The 25,078-nt window shown below is 40.1% G+C and overlaps 1 protein-coding gene across 1 annotated transcript in view; it reads right to left on the bottom strand.

Annotated features, from left to right (window-relative positions):
- The window catches only part of MGAM (maltase-glucoamylase), a 155,239-nt gene that overhangs the window by 801 nt on the left and 129,360 nt on the right, over positions 1 to 25,078 (bottom strand). Inside the window, exons 37-49 of the mRNA XM_082473191.1 lie at positions 22,230 to 22,364; positions 21,675 to 21,762; positions 20,710 to 20,848; positions 19,721 to 19,854; positions 19,568 to 19,602; positions 19,358 to 19,474; positions 16,161 to 16,309; positions 15,466 to 15,550; positions 14,515 to 14,571; positions 4,845 to 4,969; positions 3,634 to 3,722; positions 2,301 to 2,350; positions 1,538 to 1,708 (exon numbers count right to left, since the gene is read on the bottom strand). Coding sequence (XP_082329317.1) covers positions 1,538 to 1,708; positions 2,301 to 2,350; positions 3,634 to 3,722; positions 4,845 to 4,969; positions 14,515 to 14,571; positions 15,466 to 15,550; positions 16,161 to 16,309; positions 19,358 to 19,474; positions 19,568 to 19,602; positions 19,721 to 19,854; positions 20,710 to 20,848; positions 21,675 to 21,762; positions 22,230 to 22,364 — 1,374 coding nt within the window. The remainder of the gene's footprint in view (positions 1 to 1,537; positions 1,709 to 2,300; positions 2,351 to 3,633; positions 3,723 to 4,844; positions 4,970 to 14,514; positions 14,572 to 15,465; positions 15,551 to 16,160; positions 16,310 to 19,357; positions 19,475 to 19,567; positions 19,603 to 19,720; positions 19,855 to 20,709; positions 20,849 to 21,674; positions 21,763 to 22,229; positions 22,365 to 25,078) is intronic.

Below are 25,078 nucleotides of genomic sequence, written 5' to 3'. Positions count from 1 at the left end.
CATTCAGTATGTAGGGAAAAGACGACAAGACCCTAAATAATGAAATACACAACCACTGCAGAGAAACAACTGCGCAAATTGGAGAAAATGTCCTCGGAGCCCTCCTTTTATTTCCTGCTTCTCCTGTTCCCTTATGGCGCCTTGATGATTGCCCAGTAAGAGTCTGATATTTCAGTGTTTTTTTCTAGGCAAATACCTTCCATAAAGTTTCACCGCATGTGCAGTAGTTAGCTTGTTTGTCAGCAACAAAATTGGGCAACGTCCTTTATAAGCTCTTGGTCGAGTTGGGGAAGTTGGTTGACAAGAAAACCACAAAAGTGAGGAAACAAATAAAAAATACAAACTGAAGGAAAACTTTCATTTCAGGCTTTGTAATCAGGAAGGATTATGAAAAAAGAAAGTTCTGAAAAAAGCAAGAAGTAAGCACACAAGAAAAGAGCCCATTTACCATGAGGCTAGGTATTCGAACCACAAGACTGCATTAAATCCAAGGTGCAGATTTTTCACATATTTAACGTTCATGAAATCAGAATGTGTCTTACAATCAACAGGCTTGGAATTACTGTGAACAAGTAGCCCTCCTGACAACTGTTTGTACACGTGTGAACTTCATTGTTACTACTGTTGCTATGAATGGATGGACTGTAAACCACTTAAGAATTATTTTAGAAAGGAATATGAATCTTGGCTGACAGTAAAATCAAAAAAATGCTACAATGAAAACTTGTATAAAGGATCTTAGTGGCTTTGGAGTAAATTGCATAGACAGCAGTGAAAGAATTTTTATGAAATGATGTATCACCAACACCTCTGATAGTTCAGAGGAAATATCTTAACCAATTCAGGCCACATATTTTTCTTCTAAATAATAATAAATCAAATAAAATAATTTAAAATATTTACCTAGAAATTTAAATAATAAAAGAAAAACTTACATGATATAAAGTGGTTAAGATATTTCTAATATTTCTTCACATTCAGAGTTTCCCTCTTCTAAATTACCTTGATGCAGATTTATCAATGTCCATGTATCTCCACCCAACATTTTCCTCTGTAGTATCATAGTAAAATGATAAAAATCTTTGGTTAAAGAAATTTTGTAAAGCTTTCTATATTTTTAAACTAGAAGTTTTAAGTGATAGGAAAGCATAGCATCATACTTCTGTAAGACTTTTTCTTTCTTTGTGGCATGGGAAATAAAGGAGCAAATTTTAACTGATGGTGTCTTATAATTGATGAAATATGGTAGTGCAAGCTGTTTGAGAAGTAGATCTCTGAGGCAAAGACAAAGTTTTACATAGGTTTGCAGACAAGAAGACATACATGACAAGTAAGGATCCAGACCATCAATTCCAAATGATGATAAACCCTGAATTTTCCCTTCATCTCTGTGCTGTCCGCTCTGACACACGGAACACAGAGGGATTCGGGAAGGGCTTTGCAGGAGAGGGTATCATCTGGAAGGGAAGCAGGACGGAACTGCCCTAGGTAGCTCAGGGTTGGGAAATACCATCTGGACTTTTCACTGGTCACAAACCTGTGTTGTAGAGTTGTAGGAGAAGGTGGGTGTTATAACCACGCCGCTCACAGAGATGCTGACACTGGAAACGGAGACACTGCCCACTCCCCAGATCTCAATGTAGCCCAGTTTCAAAGGGTTTGTATCGCTGATGTATTTGTTGAAAATTACATGACTGTGCATCGTATTCTGTCAATTGGGGATAAAAGAAACCAGAGGGGGAAAAAATAGCAAAATTTGTTCAAATTTTTCACAACCTCTTTTTAGGCACAAATGTAGACCATGAAGTAAGATAACTTAAGAGCCCCCCCTTGTGACCTTGGATAGTGAGACCATGATTTTAGCATTCTATCTCCTATTGCCAACTACCATCCAAATTGGCATTGGTTAAGCACTGGCAGGGTCTCTAGAATCACACCAACTCTAAGAAGACAAAGAATCTCAGCTATCAGGAACCTTATATTCCACATGTGGAGAAGTCACAAAATATGCTCACCATTCCAAGGCGACATAGGAATAAGGGCTACAAAACATCGAAACAGCCTGTCCATCCGTGCTTGGTGAATTGGAATAAGCTACTGATGAAATATGAATGGGCTTAATCACAGAAAACTTCCGGGGAGCATATTATATCTCTATCTGAAGTCTAGAGGATGGGGCAGTTGCAAACTAGTAAGATGAACAGTGAAGGAATTCTAGGTGGATTTATGTCATGATTCCCAGCATCTTAGCAAGCTAGTAGAACTCTATATTCTCCCTTCACAGGCCCAGTCACACTCACCTGGCTGACAGAAAAGTGGGCCAGGTAGTAGAGTCCTTTCCCATAGGTATCTGCAAACAAAGAACAAAGTAAGCATGATCTGGAACATGCTCTAGAGTTCTAATTGCTTACCTGTCTTGGTTGAGAAAGTAGGGATGATTTTTGTTTGGGTTTTTATCTTATTTTTCTTCTTTACAGAGTTCTGTTTTGGGAGATTTAGTCAGACTCTGGCTCCAACCTCAGTTTACACAAAATGTTTGAAATGAGTGTCTAAGAGAGTCGCCTCATATAGTATAGTTTTCTAACACCACACTTAGTCCACTTCTCTTTCTTGTGGCCTGTGATTCCCAACATCTTGGCAGTCACCTCAGAATCTCCAGATTCCTCCTGCTAGAGACACACATATCTGCACACACAACCACATCACAAACACCAAGACTGGTGTATAACATAACTGGTCAGTTTATCTTGAGAGGTTTTAGGCAATTTTTTAAATGCCATCTCCAGAGAATAGACTTCTTTGTCCTTTATCCTTAATTTATGCCACAGGTCCAGGGAGAACATCCTTAAAGGTGGACTAGCCAGAGCTTTGTTACAGGTACTCCCGCCCCACACCCTACCTCGGTGGCTTTCTCACTCTTCCCCATACACCTGCCTCTTTCTAAGTTGCTGATCACTTGGTCAGAATGCATTGGCTATCCTCTAGAGCTGTGCTGTCTGAGATAGTAGCCACTAGCCAAACGTAGCTATTTAAATTTAAATTAATTACAATTAAATAAAATTTAAACTCCAGTTGCTCAGATGCACTTGTCATGTTTCAAGTGCTCAATAGCCACATATGCCTACTTGCTAGCATATTGGACAACACAGATATAGAACATTTCCATCACTGCAGAAAGTTCTATTCGATATCACTGGGCCTAGAAATTACTAATGGTACTTGAGACATCCTCCTGAGAGGTTACTAATTCCTGTAAACTCCTAATGGAAAATTCCCCCCAATAAATAGCATAGTTGATAGAGGCATTGCCTCTCTTACTGGGACATGTAATTAGGGAATGTGCCCTTGAACATAAACCATATATGGAAGTATAGCTCAGGTGGCTACAAAGAAACTCTCCCTACGGCTCCTATACTGCTGTTTTCCACAGTGGATTAGGACAGCTGGATAACGGTGAGAGATTCAGAGTTAAGCTTCATATGCATGAGGCACAAGGATCATGTATCATACACTTAAAAGTAACAGATGTGCACGACTGTCTTAACACAGAAAAGGAAACAGCAGCCCTATAAGATATCCAGGAACCTAGCCAGTGGTATTGACATGAAGGAATCCGAGGTGGCCCTTACTCACCAATGCTTTGCCCATCATCCCAGAAGAGCCAACCTTCAGCAGTCCCCTCATCATCCAAGGCAACCTTGAAGCCTGTGAATTTCTGACGGCTGCAGTGACGGAGGAAAGAGACATTGGGTAAAAACAAAGCCACAGCCACAAACCAAGCGTTTTCATAAAACCATAAAGGAAGTGCTTCGTGATATAAAGACTGGGTACTGGGATTCCGGAGACTTGGGATCTAGTTCTAGTTCTGTCTCCATAAGCTCTATGACTTCATGTCAGGAATGAATGAATGAATCAAAGGGAATTTCCCTTTAAGGCTGTATAAGCTCATAGGAGCTCTACAATCTCTACAAAAAGCTATAAGCAAACTCACTGGCTTCCTTCCTTTCTCCACTGTGAGGAAAAGCCTAGTGCTTCAATCTTTCTTCTTTCATGACCTAATGTCCATATGTACAGTGAGTTCTGTTTACAGATGTCCTAAGTTCTTCAGTTTTCAACAGAATTTTTGCAATAAAATGAGTAGGGCTCCAAGAATTTTAGTTTGACATCAGACATACATGGATTTTAGTCCCTGCTCAACTCCTCACTAACTGTGTGACTCTGAGTTAATCACTTAGCCTCCTGAAGCCTCTCTTTGCTCATCTGAGAAATGGGGATGATAACAGTACTTACACCATAGGGCTTATTTTTCCTTTTGTTAGGAAAAACAGATAATCTCCAAATAGAAATCTCCATATTAGTACAGTTCTAGGCACAGAGCAAGCATTCACCTGCTGTCAGCTATTATCAATTATTATATAGGTCTAGAATACATAGGCTATATATTAGGTCTAGAATTTTTAAATCTTGCATGTAAGGGATCTCAGCCTCAGTTGCCATATGGCTTACACAATTTTTCAGCAGTAATTTTCTTAGCAAAGAGTCAATTATGATCCAGTCTTTTAAAACTAGCATGAACCATGGTTGCTCCTGTTTGACTTCCACTTCAAATGTCACTAATTAGACCTAATATCACACCCACTTAGATCTAAAATAGCTGTTAATTAAGAATTGTTCAGAGTACAGAATCCAAAAAAGGCTAAAATACAAACAAGTAAGCAAGCAAACAAACAAAACTGTTTAGTAAAAGTGCTCTGGGGCCTGAGGGTGCGGTTTACAGATTGGTGGGCTTCACCAGGATCTGAGCTGCCTGGCGTGGAAGGGAGAAATGTGGCACTCTCACTCACCTTAAGTGGGTGTTCTGTGCAGGCTCTTGCCAGGGCAGGATGTAGCCCCCACGGACATGAAGATTAATATGGTCAAGAGGCGCTGGCAAGGACTTCCACTCTCCCCGGGCTTGAATGTCCACACCCTATGGGCCAGAAGAAGGTGATGGAGAGAACACATCTGCCCGAATGACACATTTACCAGACATCTTGTCCACGCTCGGAAACTGCTGCCGCCTGTTCAGGACCTGTTATCACACTTTTCCACGCTCGCCCAGCTGCTCTATGGGATCTTGAGTTGCTGCCAGGGCATCATGTCAGGATCTCTTGTCTTTGGGGGCTTCTGCTGTACACACCCCATGAGATCACAGCTGCCTCTCACCCTACCCTTACCCCACATCCTGTTTCTGCGTAGGAAGTACTGCTAAAGGAGGCTGAGCGAGCCTTCTTTCTTTCTGTTTGGCTCCTGATTCACTCCCCCAAAGACACGTCCAGACCTTCCCTTTGTTTTGTCCCCACTCCACCTCCGTCTCCCTCCACTACCCCCCACCCCACCCTCACCAACTTCACTAACACCTTTGACTCCTACTTGACAGAAATAATTAAAGTGAACTGCCTTACTTCACAAATCCTTATCTTTAACTCATTATATCTTCCTTTATGTTTCACATCTTGATCTTGCCTGTGACAGGGAGAAGCATCTCTCACCCCAGGCCATAAACCTCGATTCCTAAGAAACCATCCTCCCACATGTTCTCAGCCTAGAGCAAGGCGTCTCGAATTCAGCACTGTGGACGTTCTGGGCCAGATAACCCTGTGCTGTGGGCACTGTTCTGTGCTTTCTAGATGTTGTCCAGTGTCCACTAGATGCATCTCCCCCACTTCCCACCACATTGTGACAACCAAAAATGTCTCCAGACTCGGCCAATGTCCCCTGATAGGCAGGTCCCTCCTTTTGAGAATCACCACTTTAGAGGTAAGGAGCACAGCTACCTCCACATTTCTTCACTTTTGGTCCCCGATGTTCATTTTATGCAGATTCGATCTACATCACATTCGCCGGGGTGGACTCTGCTTCGTGCCTGCCTCAGGACCCCAGAGTCCACAGGACTGAATACAAATTCCAGCCCACATCTCTGGGCTTCTTCAGTTTTCTTACTGATATCATGAGAAAACTGAATTATGTGCTGTCTAATGACACTTTATTCTAGTATCTTACGAATGCTGGACTTTTCCTCCATTGATTGTCCTACCTTCAAGTGAAATTTGATACACGTAAAACCGTCAGTTATATTTCTACCAAATTCTTTCTCGCAATGTTTTTTTTTTCATTCTACTACACATTGTGGCTAAATATGATATGCTACCTTCTCATGATTTCCTTTCTAGTACCTAATGAGTCACAGGCTTGTTTCCTTTCCTTTAAATAGTTTCTGACCAGGCTAGCCTAAAAAATTCCTGTTAAAATATCCATAAAGACATGACTATAAGATCAAATCTAAAAGCAGCATTATTAAAATAAGAAATGACAACCTAATGTGACTTTGTAAAGGGGAATTTTCATCACCTGCATAGTCACTGAATATGACTGAGAAGCACTGTTTTAAAAATCCAATATATATTCTACCCTGTAAACAAATAAACAAAATGGCCATGAGTGAAGTAGATAAAAACTTTAATTCACACACACTGTCTGCTCTTAATCTACACTAAAGTAGGTAATCAATAAGACAAGTCAGAGTAATTCCATGCCTCTCCCTCTCCCAAACAGTCTACAAGCTATAATGCCCGATATGACAGAAAGGAGAGAGGGATGGATAGAAAACAACTTCATGGCGTGTTCAGTCGCATAGGCATGATGGAGACAGACGAAAGCTCGTCAAAGAGCTATCAACTGCTGATTTTGCAGCTTGAAAGCCTGAGCAGATGAAGATCCAGCCTTGCCAGAAGCACATCAGCCTGTCCTGCCTCAAGGCACCTGCCCCTTCATCAAACAAGCACAGTCTAAACGCCAAGCAATAAGGATGGCTTGTTGCTTCTGCAGTCGGATGAGCACAGGAGGGACAGTGTGGGATGGGAGTCCACAGCTACTAAGGTGGCAACGGTAGGAGAAGTCATGATCCCCGGGAAGTGGGAACCACAGAGACAGGGAGATAGGAGTCTTACCTTCTTCACCCACCCTTCACTCAGGCATTTGCTCATTTCCAGCTCCACTGGACAAGCAGCAGAGAAACTGGGCAGAAGTGGTAGCTCTCAAGACAAGTAGGACTTTCTTATTTTTCCCTCTCCTGCTTTCTATCTCTTTGCCCTTCTGTTCCGCTTTCTGGGTAATTTCCTAGATTGTACCTTACAATTTCTTTTTAAACAAAATTTTTTAATTCCTGCATCATGCGTTTAATTTCCAAGGATTGCTTTGTGAGTATGCTTTGTTTAAAGCATGTTTTCTTATTTTAAATATACCTTCTTATCTTCCTGAGGAGATAAAATTTTTCTAGCTAACTTCTTAGTAACATATGTGCAGAAAATTATACAAATAGAAAATGCACAGCTCAATAAAGTTTTACCAAGTGAACACACCCATGAAACCACCACCTAAATCAAGAAGTGACTATTACCAGCATCCCAGAAGGCTCTCTCATCCCCTCTCATAATAATCACCACACCAGAGGCGGCAACTATTCTGATTTCTCTCACTTTTGCCTGTTTTCGGACTTGTATTTCATAAATGGAATCCTACATTCTTTACTGTCTTGAATCTGGCTATTTGTGCTCAAGATTACGTTTGTGATGTTCATTATCTTTGTTTGTGTAGCAACAGTTTATTATTTTCATTGTCCTATAGCATTCATTTTTAAAAATAGAACATGATCTATTTATTGAGCTCACCATTTATGGACATTTGTCTTATTTCCAGTTTTTTTTGCTATTTTACAAATAGTGCTGCTATGAGACATTCTTGGACTTTTTTGGTGAAAATATATACACTTGAGGAATAAATCTATAACACTATCATTTCTTCCCAGATGTACATTGACATAATATATATATAACATAAAGTGATAAAATATGATATACAATATATATTAAACACAATGAAAATTCTAGTACAAGCTTGTTTTTATTTTCTGGATTGACAATATTTTAATGTAATCTGGGAGAAGATATAAAAATAACAATCATGGGGCTTCCCTGGTGGCACAGTGGTTGAGAGTCTGCCTGCCAATGCAGGGGACACGGGTTCGAGCCCTGGTCTGGGAGGATCCCACATGCCGCGGAGCAACTAAGCCCGTGCGCCACAACTACTGAGCCTGCGCGTCTGGAGCTTGTGCTCCGCAACAAGAGAGGCCGTGGTGGCGAGAGGCCCGCGCACCACGATGAAGAGTGGCCCCAGCTCGCCGCAACTGGAGAGAGCCCTCGCACAAAACGAAGACCCAACACAGCCAATAAATAAATAAATAAATAAATAAATAAATAAATAATTTTTTTTAAAAAATCATTTCTGAAAAAAGATGATGACACATTGGTCTATCATACATTAAACTGTATTATAAATAAGTAATCACTAAAATGTTCAGAACTGACAGAATACATAATTCATAGATTAACAAATCAAAAATAGAAAGGAAAAAAGAGACCTTTCAGACAAATTCTACCATATGTAAAAACAGTACATAATAACAGAAGTTTAGCAAAGCAAAAGTATTGGGAAATTTGACCAAAAAAAGGCTGTATCCTGACATTTCGCTATTCACCAAATGCATTCCAGTGACTGAAAAAATATTAATTTGACTATATAAAAGTTAAAATATCTATCTAAAATTATAAAAAATTTAAAAGCAAATGACAAAGTGGAAAAATACTTCCAGTAAACATGGCAAAGTGTTATCAACTTAAGTGTGTAACTATCCTTTAAAAATCAGTACAATTACTTTATCTTAATAGGAAACTGGCAAAAGAATAGAAAGGTCACAGAAGTATAAATGGGCTGTCAAAGATGATCACAAATCAAATCAATGGTGAGCATTAGGAACCATATTGCCTTTAAGAGTGATACAAAGATGAATATAAATATTTTAAAAAACAAATATTGGGGCTTCCCTGGTGGCACACTGGTTGAGAATCTGCCTGCCAATGCAGGGGACACGGGTTCGAGCCCTGGTCTGGGAAGATCCCACATGCCACGGAGCAACTAGGCCCGTGAGCCACAACTACTGAGCCTGTGCGTCTGGAGCCTGTGCTCCACAATAAGAGAGGCCGCGATAGTGAGAGGCCCGCGCACCGCGATGAGGAGTGGCCCGCGCTTGCCACAACTAGAGAAAGCCCTCGCGCAGAAATGAAGACCCAACACAGCCAAAAATAAATAAATAAATAAATATTTTAAAAAGCAAAAAAAACACAAATATTCAAAGCTGACAATGACTTAGGGAAATGAACACTCTTATGTGCTGATGGGAATGTAAGTTGTTTCTGGTATTTTGCCAACTTTTATTAAGGATTCTTGTGTTAAGCATCTTCTCTGGCTAGAAATTCAGAAAACCACTGGGTGATGGGTGGGAGTGGAGCACATGAAAGACATGCTTTCTTGAACAGACAAGATGGAAATTTAGGTTAACAATGTTCTGTTGAATGGAAGAGGTGAAAATTTAGGTACTGTAGAAACAGGAATTATATGAACTATACATAAATTCCTACCTCACTTAAGCATATAATAACCTGTGTGACAACAAAGAAACCCAGTTCAGAAACAGGATCTGATTGAATCATCTGCTCCAAGTGGAGAGCCTAAGTTTCCATTCTATTTACCAGGTGCAAATTTTTCCATGCTTTTGCTAACATCTGAAATACATCCTTCCTCTTCATCTTTTAAAGTACTAAGTATATTTTACTGACACTTCTGTAAACTGTCAGTGGGACTGGGTGCTGATAAAACCTTTCGGAAAGCAATCTGCCAGCATCTGTCAAAATGTCAAATACTTTACCCCAGCAAATTCACTGACCAAAACTTACACCAAGATATATGTACAGCGATATTTCCTACAGAATTGCACCATTACTTATAAAAAGAAAACAAGAAAACAAACTAAAATCCTAACTGTCCATCCACAGAGGTGCTTTGCTAAATGATTCCATACAATGGAACATAACACAGCTCCTAAAAAGAACAGGGAAGAGCTTCAAGTGCTGACATACAAAGATCTTCAAGATATGTTATTAGGTGAATTAATCAAGGTCCAATAGTATGTAGAGTAAGATACTATTTGTGTAAATAAAAAAAGAATACACATATGCTAATCTATGCACAAATTTTTATCAGCAAAGATATATAACAGATTGTTAATGGGGGTTAGCTTTAGAAGGGGGACCAAGGATTGGGAGACAGGGAGAATGGTGAATTTTACTTTCCATTTTCCAATGTTTTCCCTTTTCCAATGTTTGAATTTTTACCAGTGGAGGGATTTTTACTTTCCTAATTTCTTGGCATCCCGTATGTCTTTCAGGGTACCTTTCCAGTCCATATTCCTCTGATATCCTCCATCCTTTAACCAGTATACCTGCATTTATTCTTCCTCTAAATTTCTACACTATATTTTAATATTCCACAGTGTTCCTTATATCGAATGATTTTTTAAATTTTTATTTTATATTGGAGTATAGTTAATTAACAATGTTCTGTTAGTTTCAGGTATACAGCAAAGTGATTCAGTTATACATATACATGTATCTATTCCTTTTCCAAATTCTTTTCCTATTTAGGTTATTACAGAGTATTAAGCAGAGTTCCCTGTGCTATACAGTAGGTTCCTTAACTTGTTCCTTTTCACATGACCAGATGGTGAAATAGGTCTCATACACTTTGTGTATCTTCTAGAATAGGGATTAACAAATTTCACCTTTAAAGGGTCAGATAGGATATATTTTACACTTTGTGGGCCAGATAGCCTCTGATGAAACTACTCAAAACTACTTGATTCTAATTAAACATCAAAATTTTATTTTTTTCTAAATGGCTTGTTCCATCAACATTTGGCTTCCTATGTTTAGTTTTGTGTCAAAAAGAAACAAAAAAAGTTGAAAGACTCAATCAAAGCTATTTTCTATTTAAAGGGAACACTCTTGCACTGTTGGTGGGAATTTAAATTGATACAGCCACTATGGAGAACAGTATGGAGGTTCCTTAAAAAACTAAAAACAGAACTACCATACGACCCAGCAATCCCACTACTGGGCATATATCCTGCGAAAACCATAATTCAAAAAGAGTCATGTACCACAATGTTCATTGCAGCTCTATTTACAATAGCCAGGACATGGAAGCAACCTAAGTGTCCATCAACAGATGAATGGATAAAGAAGATGTGGCACATATATACAATGGAATATTACTCAGCCATAAAAAGAAACGAAACTGAGTTATTTGTAGTGAGGTGGATGGGCCTAGAGTCTGTCATACAGAGTGAAGTAAGTCAAAAAGAGAAAAACAAATACCGTATGCTAACACATATATATGGAATCTTAAAAACAAACAAACAAAAATTGTCATGAAGAACCTAGGGGCAAGATGGGAATAAATATGCAGACCTACAAGAGAATGGACTTGAGGATACGGGGAGGGGGAAGGGTAAGCTGGGACAAAGTGAAAGAGTGGCATGGACATATATACACTACCAAATGTAAAATAGATAGCTAGTGAGAAGCAGCCGCATAGCACAGGGAGATCAGCTCAGTGCTTTGTGACCACCTAGAGGGGTGGGATAGGGAAGGTGGGAGGGAGGGAGACACAAGAGGGAAGTGATATGGGGATATATGTATATGTATAACTGATTCACTTTGTTATAAAGCAGAAACTAACACACCATTGTAAAGCAATTATACTCCAATAAAGATGTTAAAAAAAAAAAAAAGCTATTTTCTATTTAAAAGCCATGTATAAAACCAGCAATTCCAGGAAACTTTTCTCTTCATTGATAGCCCTCACACTTCACTTTCTTTTATATGGTATATATAATTATGTATATATGTATTAGTATTTATAACATGCAAATATTAGCTCCAGATTAGATGGTGAACTCCATAGGGAAACTTTTCCAGTATATACCACACCCAGAGCTCAGTAAGGTGGTTTGCACCTGGGCAAGGTTGGGACTAGAGTGAGATGTGTAAGGTGCCTAGGATGCACCATTTAAGAAGGCACTTACTCTCAGGGTCCTGCAAACACAGGGGCCGCCTTAAAAAGGAGTGCCTCCTTAAACCGTGTGCCCTAGGCACCTTACTTGCTTCACCCTGGCCCTGGCCCCGCACCCAGGAGCCTCAGTGTACTCAGAATGACTGCCTGTTAGTGAATAAGCCAGTCAACATGCAAACTCAGGACAAAGGCTACACTCACTTAAAGGAAGTTGGCTGCTCCCTCCCAGAAAGGCCCTCTTTGGGAAGCACAGAGCAGTCTTAACCTACTGCCAACCAGTGGACAGATCCAGCTCAGGAAAAAAGGGCGTGTCAGGGAGGACTCAGGGCTCCATAAGACAGAGAAGAAAAGGAACAAAATTTCCATTGTCCTTGCAGGGTTTTCACCCAATCCCACTACAAATGGCTTGGCTGAAAGGGCCCAGAGCATGCTCTGCCTCTTGTCCTCCTGCTGTTATCCTTTTGCTGTATTTCTAGTTTGCTGCTTTGCTCTGCTCAGAAAAGTCAGGAGAGGAGGACTAGTTAGAGAGAGAGGAGACACTACCGTTGATTCTTCCTCAAGAATCAAACTCTGGACTTCACTGGTGGTGCAGTGGTTAAAAATCCGCCTGCCAATGCAGGGGACACACGTTCAATCCCTGGCCCGGAAAGATCCCACATGCCACGGAGCAACTAAGCCTGTGAGCCACAGCTACTGAGCCTGCGCTCTAGAGCCCATGAGCCACAACTACTGAGCCTGCGTGCCACAACTACTGAAGCCCGTGTGCCTAGAGCCCGTGCTCCACAACAAGAGAAGCCACCGCAATACGAAGCCCGCACACTGCAACGAAGAGTAGCCCCCGCTCGCCACAACTAGAGAAAGCCTGTGCGCAGCAATGAAGACCCAACACAGTCAAAAATGAATTAAATTAATAAATTTATAAAAAAAAATCAAACTCTGATTTGTCTGTGTCCCTGCAAAAGACCACTGCTTGTACCAATTTACATTCCCACCAACAGTGTAGGAGGGTTCCCTTTTCTCCACATCCTCTCCAGCATTTGTTGTTTGTAGTTTTTTTGATGATGGCCATTCTGACTGGTGTGAGGTGATACCTCATTGTGGTTTTGATTTGCATTTCTCTAGTAATTGGTACAGCCACTATGGAAAACAGTATGGGGGTTTCTTAAAAAACTAAAAATAGAACTACCATATGACCAGGAATCCCACTCCTAGGCATATACCAGAGAAAACCATAATTCGGAAGGATACATGAACCCCAATGTTCACTGCAGCTCTATTCACAATAGCCAGGACATAGAAGCAACCTAAATGTCCATCAACAGAGGAATGGATAAAGAAGATGTGGTACATATATTCAATGGAACATTACTCAATCATAAAAAAGAACAAAATAATGCCATTTGCAGCAACATGGATGGACCTAGAGATTGTCATACTGAGTGAAGTAAGTCAGACAGAGAAAGACAAATATATGATATCGCTTATATGTGGAGTCTAAAAAAAAGGCTACAAATGAACTTATCTACAACACAGAAATAGAGTTACAGATGTAGAAAATAAACTTTTGGTTATCAGGGGGTAAGGGAGGGGAGCGATAAATTGGAAGATTGGAATTGACATAAATACACTACTATATATACAATAGATAACTAATAAGGACCTACTGTATAGCACAGGGAACTCTACTCAATACTCTGTAATGGCCTATATGGGAAAAGAATCTAAAAAAGAGTGGATATATGTATATGTATAGCTGACTTACTTTGCCACACACCTAAAACTAACACAACATTATAAATCAACTGTACTCCAATAAAAATTTAAAAAAAAAAGAACACTGCTTGAAGCTTCTGTGAAAGACTGTTTTCCCAACTGAGTCTCTGGGGTTCAGACTAGCCCAGAAAAGTCATATGACAGAGAAGGCTGTGTTCCTTCCCCATTTCTAAATGCATTTGCATTACACCAGCTCACAAAAGTCGGGCCTTATACCTCTGTGTACATTTTACATACTGCCTAGGACCTTGCTTACCTTAGGAAAGTACATTTAACAACTCCACTTTGGGCATCTATGCTATAAAAGAAGGTATTATGTAAAAACAGAGGGGAAAAGGCTCCTAATACTTATGAACTTCCAGTCTAGCACGGAGAATATAAACAAAAATCATAGTTTCCAGCACAACTTCAAGCATTTACCAGTGTCTGCCATTATACACCACTGTGAATAGTGGCGGTATAAGGAAAGATAAAAACTAACACATAAAGAACACCCACAAAAAGCCAGGCACTACAGGAGATGCTTTTACGCATTTCAGAACAATTCTGTGAGGGAGGCGGTCTTTCCCCATGTGGAGGTGAGAAAAATGAGGCTACAAGGTTAAAAGGGACATGTCCAAGAACACACAACAAGTGGGTTACGGAGCCAGAATTTGACCTGAGGTCTGTCAGATTCTAAAGCCTGTGAATGCTATCATTTCCCCAGGTTGTACAGAAACAATCAGAAAAACATACCGTGTAGTAATCATACCAGCGGGCTCTAGGGAAATATGCAGTGACATTTCTGGCGTTCTAAAATTAAACAAAAAAAAAACAAGGCATGAGCAGTGGGCTCAGCTCTCCAGGGCAGAGTAACCCGTTTGCAGAGTACAGGGGTCAAAACAACGCAATGGCCTTGGACCCACAGGCCTCTTTTCTCTAGAGCTCACCAGTGTTGGGAAAGGCTCCCTTCTCTGATCCCGTCTCAAACTGGGGAGATTTGCCTAACCAAAAATGGTGGCTTCTGTAAAACCCTTTGGGATCCGGGACTTAAGGGGGGAAAAAAAAAATCATCATTTACTTATAGACTTATCCCATACCCTCTCTAAAGAGACAAACTGAGGTTGGGTCTAGAGCAGAAAAAAAATTTGTAGGTTTACGGCACCAATACTTCAGAAATTATGATTAGTGCAGTGAGTTTTGGAGAAGATCCGGTTAACTGTTATTTTAATCAGAAGCCTAATCATTGATAGATGAAGTAAAGAAATGGCTGCCTGAGGACCTCTTTTGGAGGAAGGGAAGAGCTAGCCAGCAACAAAATTATACACATTGCTACAAACAATCCTTCTGAAAAGTTTTGTTTTAATGGTGATAGAGGATAGCAAGGATTTCCTTATAGTACTGTCCCCACCTGACTCATACTCCTTATTTCAGTTAAAGAAGAAATGATTATATCTTCAAATATATCAAAGGGTTTTTTCCTTCTTGATTATCCAGTGAATCAGAATTCATTATACTGATTTTAAAGAAGAGGGAGCTGAGGACCAGAACACCTAAGTGATGAACTTCAGCTCAGAGGTAGAGGAAGAGACAGAGGTAGAATAAGAAACCACATCTCAGGACCCCATCAGATGAGGCCTCTTCTCCTCAGCTAGTCACCGGCCTCATAGCTGGGACCCTCTATTCATCAGAGGCCTCCATACTCACAGGCTCCAGGACAGGGCTGACCAGGAAGGCTGGGCCCAGAAGGAACTGATTGTCTACATCCCAGGTCACCTGGTCTGACACAAACCTGGAGAGGGAAACCAAGGTACCACAATTAGGACCCCTACAGGACTCCAGATCGAGGCCTTGAAGAAACTCCTCAAGTCCAGACCCAAGTTGGAAATCCAGCCACATCCTATGCCATCCTTTATTCTTCCCCTAGGTCAACCTTAATTAGATACATGCTCACTTTCTACATGTCATGTTCTTCAAACCCCAGAAATGGTTGGATTTAGACACGTTCTCACCTATCAATATCTCCACATGTTTCTTAACCACGGCACATTTTAATGCAAGAATGGCCTCCATTCCTCAGATATCCCCCTGGAATGCCTTCTTTCGTGACCTGAGCTACTATAAAGGATAGGTAGGTCTTTACAGGCCCAAATTAGAAAGAAATTATTCTGTGTTGTATTGTATATCATTTTGAAATTTTTCAAAAAAAATCAGTAGTCTTTTACCAAAGAGCTAAGGTGTGACTGACACCATGCTAAAAGGAGTCATAATGTACGGTCTGTGCCTAGAGAGCTTTTGGCAAAAGCAGTCATGCCTTTAATTTGGAAGAATTGTTTTCTTCAACTGCCACCATATAGAATAAAATTATCACTTAGTCATTGGTATCCTCGCTAGACACTCACTCATGGAGAAGAGGCCGCACGACAGTGCTGCCCTCCGTGTTGGCCCTGTGCATCAGGGTGTACAGATATGGCAACAGGGCGTATCTGGTCTGCAGGACACTTCTGGAGATAGTCACAAAGGTAGAATTCCAGGACACAGGGTCTTGCCTCTAAGGAGAAAAGAATGTGTTCAGGGCTCAACTTAGGGGACCTGGGGGACGTAAGGAGATCACTGAACATTTATTCCAAATGAAGATCAAACAGAGCTAAACCAACAATGACTATAGATGAGACTCAAAGAATGTTTTTAATAGACCAAAAGAGGTCACTGAAGCTTTCCCAGGACAGTTGAAAAAATTCCCCATAAGAAATGGGGGGTGGGGTATATATTTGGTACAATGCCCAAACTGAAAGAATATTGATTCATTGAAACATGAGGATTTTTTCATGTACTTGTTGGCTATTTGTATATCTTCTTTGGAAAAATGTCTATTCAGTTCCTCTGCCCATTTTTAAATCAGATTTTTTTTTTTTTTTGCTATTGAGTTGTATGAGTGCCTTTTATATTTTGGATATTAACCCTTTATCAGATACATAGTTTGCAAGTATTTTCTCCCATTCTGTGGGTTGTCTTTTCATTTTGTTGATTCCATGCAGAAGCTTTTTAGTGTGATGTAGTCCCACTTCTTTAATTTTGCTTCTGTTCTTTGTGCTTTTGGTGTCATATCAAAAAAAAAAATTGCCAAGAACAATGTCAAGTAGATTTTTCCCTATGTTTTCTTCTAGGAGTTTTATGGTTTCAGGTCTTAATCCATTTTGAGTTAATTTTTGTGAGTGTGGTAAGATTTATTTTTGTGAGTGTGCCTGTGATTATCTAGTTTTACCAACATCATGCATTAAAGAGACTATGTTTTCTCCACAGAGTATTTTTGGCTCTCTTGTCAAATATTAGTTGACAGTACATGCAAAGGTTTATTTCTGGGCTCCGATTCTGTTCCATTGGTCTATGAGTCTATTTTTTATGCCAATACCATACTGTTTTGATTACTAGACCATATAGTTTTGATTATTATAGCTTTGTAATATAGTTTGAAATCAGGACGCCTGATGCCTCTAGCTTTGTTCTTTCTCAGGACTGCTTTAGCTGTCCATGGTCTTTTGTAATTCCATACAACTTTTAGGATATTTTTTTCTATTTCTGTGAAAAATCCCATTAGAATTTTGATTGGAATTACATTGACTTCATAGATGGTTTTAGTACGGACATTTTAACAATGTTAATTCTTCTGATCCATGAACACAGAATATTTTTCCACTTGTCTCTTTCATCAGTGTCTTACAGTTTTCAGTGTACAGATCTTTCACCTTCTTGGTTAAGTTTATTGCTAAGTACTTTATTGTGTTCTGATGCTATTGTGAATGGGATTGTTTTCTTTATTCCTTTTTCAGATATTTCACTGTTAGTGTATAGAAAGGCAATCGATTTCTGTATGTTGATTTTATATTGTGCAACTTCACTGAATTCATTGATTAGTTTCTAATAGTTTTTTGGTGACATCTTTAGGATTTTCTGTATATAAGATCATATAAACTGTAAACAGAGACCATTTTACTTCTTCTTTTCTGATTTGAATGCTTTTTTTTTCTCATCTGATGGCTCTGACTAGGACTTCCAGTATCTATGTTGACTAGGAGTAGTGAGAGTGGGAACCCTTGTCTTTGTCCTGATCTTAGAGAAAAAGCTTTCAACTTTTCACTGTTGAGTATAATATTAGCCATGAGCTTGTCATATACGGCCTTTATTATGTTGAGGTACATTCCTTCTATACTCAATTTGTTGAGAGTTTTTAATCATGAAAAGATGTTGTATTTGTCAAGTCTTTTTTTTTGCTGCACCTATTAAGATGATCATATGATTTTTATCTTTTATTCTATTAATGTGGTATATCACATGATTTGCATATATTGAACCATCCTTGCATCCCAAGGTTAAATCCCACTTGATCATGATGCATCATTCTTTCAGTGTGCTGTCAAATTCATTGTACTAATATTTTGTTAAAACTTTTTAGAACTATATTCATCAGGGATATTGGCCTGTTTTTCTTTTCTTGCAGTATATTGGCCTCTTTTTCTTTTCTTGTAGTGTCCTTATCTGCTTAAGTATCAGGGTAATGCTGGTCTTGTAAAATTAGTTTGGCAGTGTTCCCAAACCTTTAATTTTTTGGACGTGAGAAGTATTGGCATTAATTCTTCTTTAAATGTTTTATAGACTTCACCAAGCAAACCATCTGGTCCTGGGCTTTTCTTTGTTGGGAGATTTCTGATTACTGATCTCCTTACTCATTACTAGTCTGTTCAGATTTTCTGTCTCTTCATGATTCAGTCTTGGTAGATTCATGTTTCTAGAAATTTACCCATTTCAACCAGGTTGTCCAATTTGTCAGTATATAATTGTTCATAGTAGTCTCTTATGATCTTGTATATTTCTGTGGTATCAGTTATAATGTCTCCTTTTTCATTTACAATTTTATTTATATTTGAGCTTCCTCTCTTTTTGTCTTAAGAAATCTAGCTAAAGGTTTGTCAATTTTGTTTATCTTTTCAAAGAACCAGCTCTTAGTTTCATTGATCTTTTCTATTTTCTGGTCTCTATTTTATTTATTTCTGCTCTGATCTTCGTTATTTCCATTCTTCTGCTAACTTTGGGCTTAGTTTGTTCTTCTTTTGCTAGTTCCTTGAGGTGTAAAGTTAGGTTGCTTATTTGATATCTTTCCTTTTTCTATAAACTTCCCTCTTAGGACTTGGAATGGTAGTTATCAGGGGCTGGGAGGTGAGAGAAATGGGGAGATGTTGGTCAAAGAGTAAAAACTTCTTGTTATAAATTAAATATTTCTGGTGATATAATGTATAGCATGGTGTCCATAGTTAACAATACTGTATTATATACTTGAAAGTTGCTAAGAGCGTAGATATTAAACGTTCTCACAACAAAAAAGAAATGGTAATTATGTGACATGATGGAGGTGTTAACTGACCCTACTGTGATAATCATTTCACAATATATAAGTATATCAAATTTTAAAAAAAGAAACATGAGGGTTTAATGGTTTTGAAGATGTCCTTGGGGAATACAGACTACATTACTTGTAGTTCAAAAAGACAGTCTGTGTTCCTGGTGACACAGAACTTTTGAGCTCTGAGCTCAAATGTCCTACCCTGGCCCCAATGCTGTTGTGGTTCCTCGAGAAGGGATAAAAGGCCCCCAGCTGCATCCAGCGAGCACACATTTCATATTCAGCATCTTGAAAGAATCCACAAATATCTGCTCCTGTCTGAAACAGGGTAGAATAAAATGGGCCCGTTAATGATTGCTGAAAGATGTCACCATCTGCTTGGCGATTAGGAGTAATCCAAAGGACACTTACAAAGGATATGCCGAAGAGGCTAAACTCCATCATGCCTGCAACGAGAACCACAGCTGTGTCAGACAAGGCACTCAGGACCTGCCTTCTCTTCCCTCCTTGGAGAAGCCTTGATCGAAGACCCCAACTCCTCTCCTCTCCCAGCAGCCCACACACCAATGATAGATTTCTTCAGCTGGTCCCACGCGGCCGTGTTGTCACCCAGCCAGTGTCCTCCCCAGCGGCCAGAAGAGGGGAAAGTGGAGCGAGTGATGATGATCCCTCGCTGCCCCGTCACCTCCTGCACAGCTCTGCTCGGAGGGGAACAAGGGGGTGATTTAGGGCACAGCAGGCGAGGAAAGGCCACAAACCTTCTCCTCCCAGAGCTCCTGAGCCTAGGGCATGGTGACAAAATATCTCCTGTGTCACAGAAGGGAATACGGAAATCTGAGCCATGAGGTTCCTCACTGACTGACTCAATATGATGGTGATAATATTAAAAGTTGTATCTTTACATTGTGTTTTATAGTGTTTCATATAAAAAAAACTTCACAATGTAATAAACTCACCAGATCACCTAAAAATAATAGGTAATCACTAAATTTTGCTATTTATTTACTCAATACTTATAGTTTTATATATTTGGGAAAGAAGAAGATGAATTCCTTTATAAGGCTTTCCTTAGGATACTTCTTATTAAGCATTGAATGAGCACACAAAATGGGACAGTGATAATTAAGTAGAACACCAATTGGCTACCCAAAAAGAATGACAAAAAATAAATTCTAATAGAGATGAGTCACTTTTGAAAAAAAGGAAAGCGATATCCAGTCCTCTGTGTTCCCTTACAATAACTAAAGTTATTATAGCATCATCCACGCTGCGTGATAAACTTACTTATGTCTCCACGTGTATTTCCTCCACTAGGACTATTAGTCTCTTACTTAAATAAGGACCACGCCTTATTTAAATCTGTCCTGCTAACTAGGATCACAGGGTCTGGCTCCGTGCTCATGAGTATTTAATAAACGAGAATTGCGACAGAGCTATAATTAAAGTCTTCTTAACTCTTGGCAGAGGGAATGAAAGGACGAGCGGTGTAGCTTCATCAGTCCCTGGCTGTCCCTGCAGGCTGTCCCGACTGGAGAAGGTAGTTGATGACTCACTCGTACGTGGGTCTGGTCTGAGCCCATCCGTACAGGCTGTGCACGTCGTAGTGCCGCACCGGGGAGCCATCAGGCAGGAGCTGCTGGCTCTCCATGCACAGGGTCTTGCTGCTCAGGCCCCTGTCCCTGGACTCCAAATCTGAGGAGAAAGATCTAGTGATGTGAAATCCACCCCTGCCTGATCCTGTTTATCCTTGACCTCTCCTCATGGGATTGGACTCTGGATCATAAGACTAACCTGACCCCTGCATGGGTGCTTCTCCTCCCCAGGGGCATGGAAACATGCCCGGCTCTGAGCTACAATGGCACTCGCAGGTGTTTTCAACATCCAGGGCCCCAGAGGGTTCCCCAGGAGAAAGCAGGGGCATGGGGAAGAACGCAGTTGTCAAACACTTACTGTGTGACAGGCTCCAACCTAGGCTTTTAACATGTATGTTATTTTATGTAATTCTTATCATAGTTCTATGGAGAAGATATCATTATCTTCCTTTTACAGTTTAAAAAACTGAGATCAGAAAATAGCAAGTAATCTGCTAAAGGTCACACAAATCATAGAGCGTATAATTTCCGGAGCCAAGACATGAACACAAGTACAACGCCAAAGTCATTGACTCCATGATAAGGCGAGGCCATTACTTTCCACCCACTGGTGACACAATAAATTCCTGTGGAGGGATTAACATGAGCCTGAAGAAGTAAGACACCTAGCTGTGGGATCCTTTAGAGACATCACCACAGTTAAGTGTTTTTTGAAAAAAATTTGAGAAACTTACCCAAAGGGGCCAATAACTTGCCCACACCCAACTGGGTAAAGTTCTTGGAGTGTGTTTGTCTTTGGTCCCCCCAAAACCAGAGTGTCAGTCAGGATGTCCCTGAACATCAGGATAAATGTCTGGCTGCTGGACTCTTGCAGCTCACTCCCTGCAGCCATGGCGCTGCCAGTAGAGGAGGCCAAGGGTCCTTACATGGCATGTAGGGAGGGTGGTTCAGATAGGCATCCTTGCAGCCTGGAGGGACTGCCCCACTCACGAAGCTCGCTGGTTCATTCATATCCTGGAAATGTCAAACACAGGAATACTTTACTTTTAAAAAGAATTATATACTGTCAACTCAGAGACAAGGAAGTAGAGAATAATTGTTCACCATCCAGTAATTCCATAGATACCAGCCCAGGGAGATTCATCAAATCCAGCCTGAAAAAGATCAATTAAGCCCTACAGAATGACTGGCTGGAGGATTTGAAAAAAATTCTCACTCAGGGTGTGAGGCAGGCTCAGTTCCAAGGAATTCCTGGTAATCAGCTTGGAATTCTACAGCAAGAACTTCAGACAAGGTACAAGGTATGAGGAGTATCAGAATGGTCCACTCCAGATTGGAGGAACTGCAGTCTGATATGTCCAAGGTCTTTCTTGGATGACTATTACACCTTTTGATTAAAGGTCAGTAATACATATGCTTAGGCACACAGAGATAGAAACACACCTATTCCCATGCACACAGACACAAACACACACACTTACGATCCACAGGCCATCAAACTTCAAGCTCTTCTCTGGATCCCGTGGATTGGTGTACATTTCTCTCAACTCCCTTTTCCACCATGTGATGGTTGAATTACGGAAAAAGTCTGGGAAGGCCACGTAAGCTCGGTATTGCTGTAAAAAGTAAATACAATTTATTTGTCCCAAACAAATATATTAGACAGAAAACAGGCATTTCCTGAAAGCTTAACTCATGCAAAGCCTATACTGTGTGGTGATAGTTAATCCAAAGTTATGAGCTTAAGTGATGTTCTTGGCTTATTTGAAATACAATGAGCTCAAAGAACAGAAATGAGCACAAATGAGACACCTTCTTATCATTTGGAAAGCATCCATGGACTGTTTTCCTCTTTGTATCAACATGAATGGTAGCCATCAACACCCTGAACTCACTTTTTCCACCGTTAGATACCCACCCCTCAACTTCTGTCCTGCAATTTCCTAAGCACTCCTCAAAGACAAAGCATGAGCCAGGGAGACTGCAGCTTGAAAGGGGCAGACAGCAGATGCATTGTCAACAGGTTGAAAAGAAACATCCAGCTGATCCTCTCCTATCTCATTCCCAGTAGGAAAAAAGGGTGAGAGATAAGACTGCATTTTATTACGTAAGACTATCTAACTGATATGTATCTGGGTTTTCTATGGTTTCAGAATCACTTGAATAGTGCAGTTGTGTGTCAACTAAATTGGGAGGACTTAAAGAGGAAGTTTCAACTCCCCTTTCTCTTATCTTCTTCAAATAATAAAAAACTGTGTCTTTATTTTAACCTGAAAAATGGACCCAAGGTATAACTCCTGAACTATAACCCTTTCGAGATCAAGGCCCTTGTTGACCTTTGTATTCCCCAACCATGCTTAGCTTAGAAGCTGACATAAGATAAATGTTCAGAGCATAATTGTAAATTCACGCCACTTAGCAATAGCAAATATTCTTAAATTTCTATATAGCTATGATGCTTGTTATGGAGCTTTATGGTCCTTTGTATGTCTCAGTAAATTGGTTCCTCTGTGTTCATCAGTGCATTTCAAGAGTTAAAAAGCTAAATAATGCTGGTGGCAAGAGTGTGGGTGGGGAGTAAACAACAGAAAAAGGACTTGGTCTAGGGAACCTCCAGTACCTATACATGATAGGCAAAAGGCAAGTGGAATCCCAAATGTCTAGAAAAAAGGCCAAAAAGCACACAAAGAAAAAACCAGAAATGGATCAGTGTGCAGGAATCCAGCTCACGGAGAGCTTCCGAGGTAGTGAGCCAGACCACTGAGCGTCTCGTGAAAGGGAGGCATGCCAAGGTTGCCTTTTTGTTAGAAAATGGACGTAGAAACATGGACCCAACAAAATAGAACCTTTCACCAGAAACAGAGAACTCCAGCTCAGGCAGGGTTAGAAACATGGGTAGAGGAGGGAAGTGGAGAATTGGAATAAACAGAGTCAATACCAGCCGTGTCCAAGTGATAACTGAATCCCAAATGAGATACAAGTGAGAAACTTGACTAACTTTGATTTATTAGCCCCACTAAAAGGTGCTCTGACCCTTACCCATGAAATTAAAAATGTTCTGCTGTTCTCCAAGGTACTGGCTCTGCCTCACTCCTGTCTGTATTCCACTCTTGCCTCATTGCTTCTGTCCTCACTTTCCCTAGTCCTCAACTCAGGATGTACCCACTTGCACGTCTGGTCCCAGGATTACTTATCACAGTCCATTGTGTGCTACCAAAATGCAATTCCTAGGCCCCATGCCAGGCTTACTGTATTAAACATCTAAGCTTCAGATCCAGTAGCCTCAGGCCCACTAATCTCATCAAGTGGGTCTTATTAATATAAATAGTTAAAATCATTCTATCTATTGAGAATGTCTTATGTGCTACCTAACAAACACTGCGACCCCCTAATGAAATATTTCTCATCAGGGGCACAATTGGCATTTAGGGCAGGAGAATTCTTGGTGGAAAATCCCCTGCAATTGGGGCATCCCTGGTCACTGCCTACAAAATGTCACTTGGTGCTCCCCTTGCAATAATCAAAACTGTCCCACAGATTTCCAAATGCCCTCAAGGTGGCAGTATTGCCTCTAACGGCCGATGTACTGCAGGGCTCACACAGTGGTAGCCAACTTCTTGATTGCTGAAGTGGCCCTCTCCCCAGCATACTGATTTAAAAGTCATGGTACTGCCATAAAAACAGACACATAGACCAGTGGAACATAATAGAAAGCCCAGAAATAAACCCACACACATGCAGTCAATTAATCTTTGACAAGGGTGCCAAGAACACAAATAGGGAAAGGATAATCTTCTGTTAACAGTGTTAGAAAAATGTGGATATGTAGAGAACAACGTATGGACACCAAGGGGGGAAAGCGGTGGGGGGTGGGGGGGTGGTGAATCTAAGAAAAAAGAAAAACATGGATATCCACACGCAAAAGAATGAAACTGGACTCCTATCTTACACTGCTCACAAAAATTAATTCAAAATGAATTAAAGACTTAAATGTAAAACCGGAAACCATAAAACTCCTAGAAGAAAACACAGGAAAAAGCTCCTTGACATTGGTCTTGGCAATGATTTTTTTGGATTTGACACCAAAAACACAAGCAACAAAAGCAAAAATAAACAAGTGGGATTACATCAAACTAAAAAGCTTCTCCACAGCTAAGGAAACAATCAATAAAATGAAAAGGCAACTTACAGAATGGGAGAAAATATTTGTAAATCAAATACCTGATGAGTTAATATCAGAAGTATATAAGGAGCTTATACAACTCAATAGCAAAAAAACAAACAAAAAAAAAACAACCCACAAATATATTGATTTAAAAATGGACAAAGG

The sequence above is a fragment of the Balaenoptera physalus genome, assembly GCF_965194825.1.
Source record: "Balaenoptera physalus genome assembly, chromosome: 8".
NCBI lineage: Eukaryota > Metazoa > Chordata > Mammalia > Artiodactyla > Balaenopteridae > Balaenoptera > Balaenoptera physalus.
This window is presented reverse-complemented; position numbering and strand designations above follow the sequence as displayed.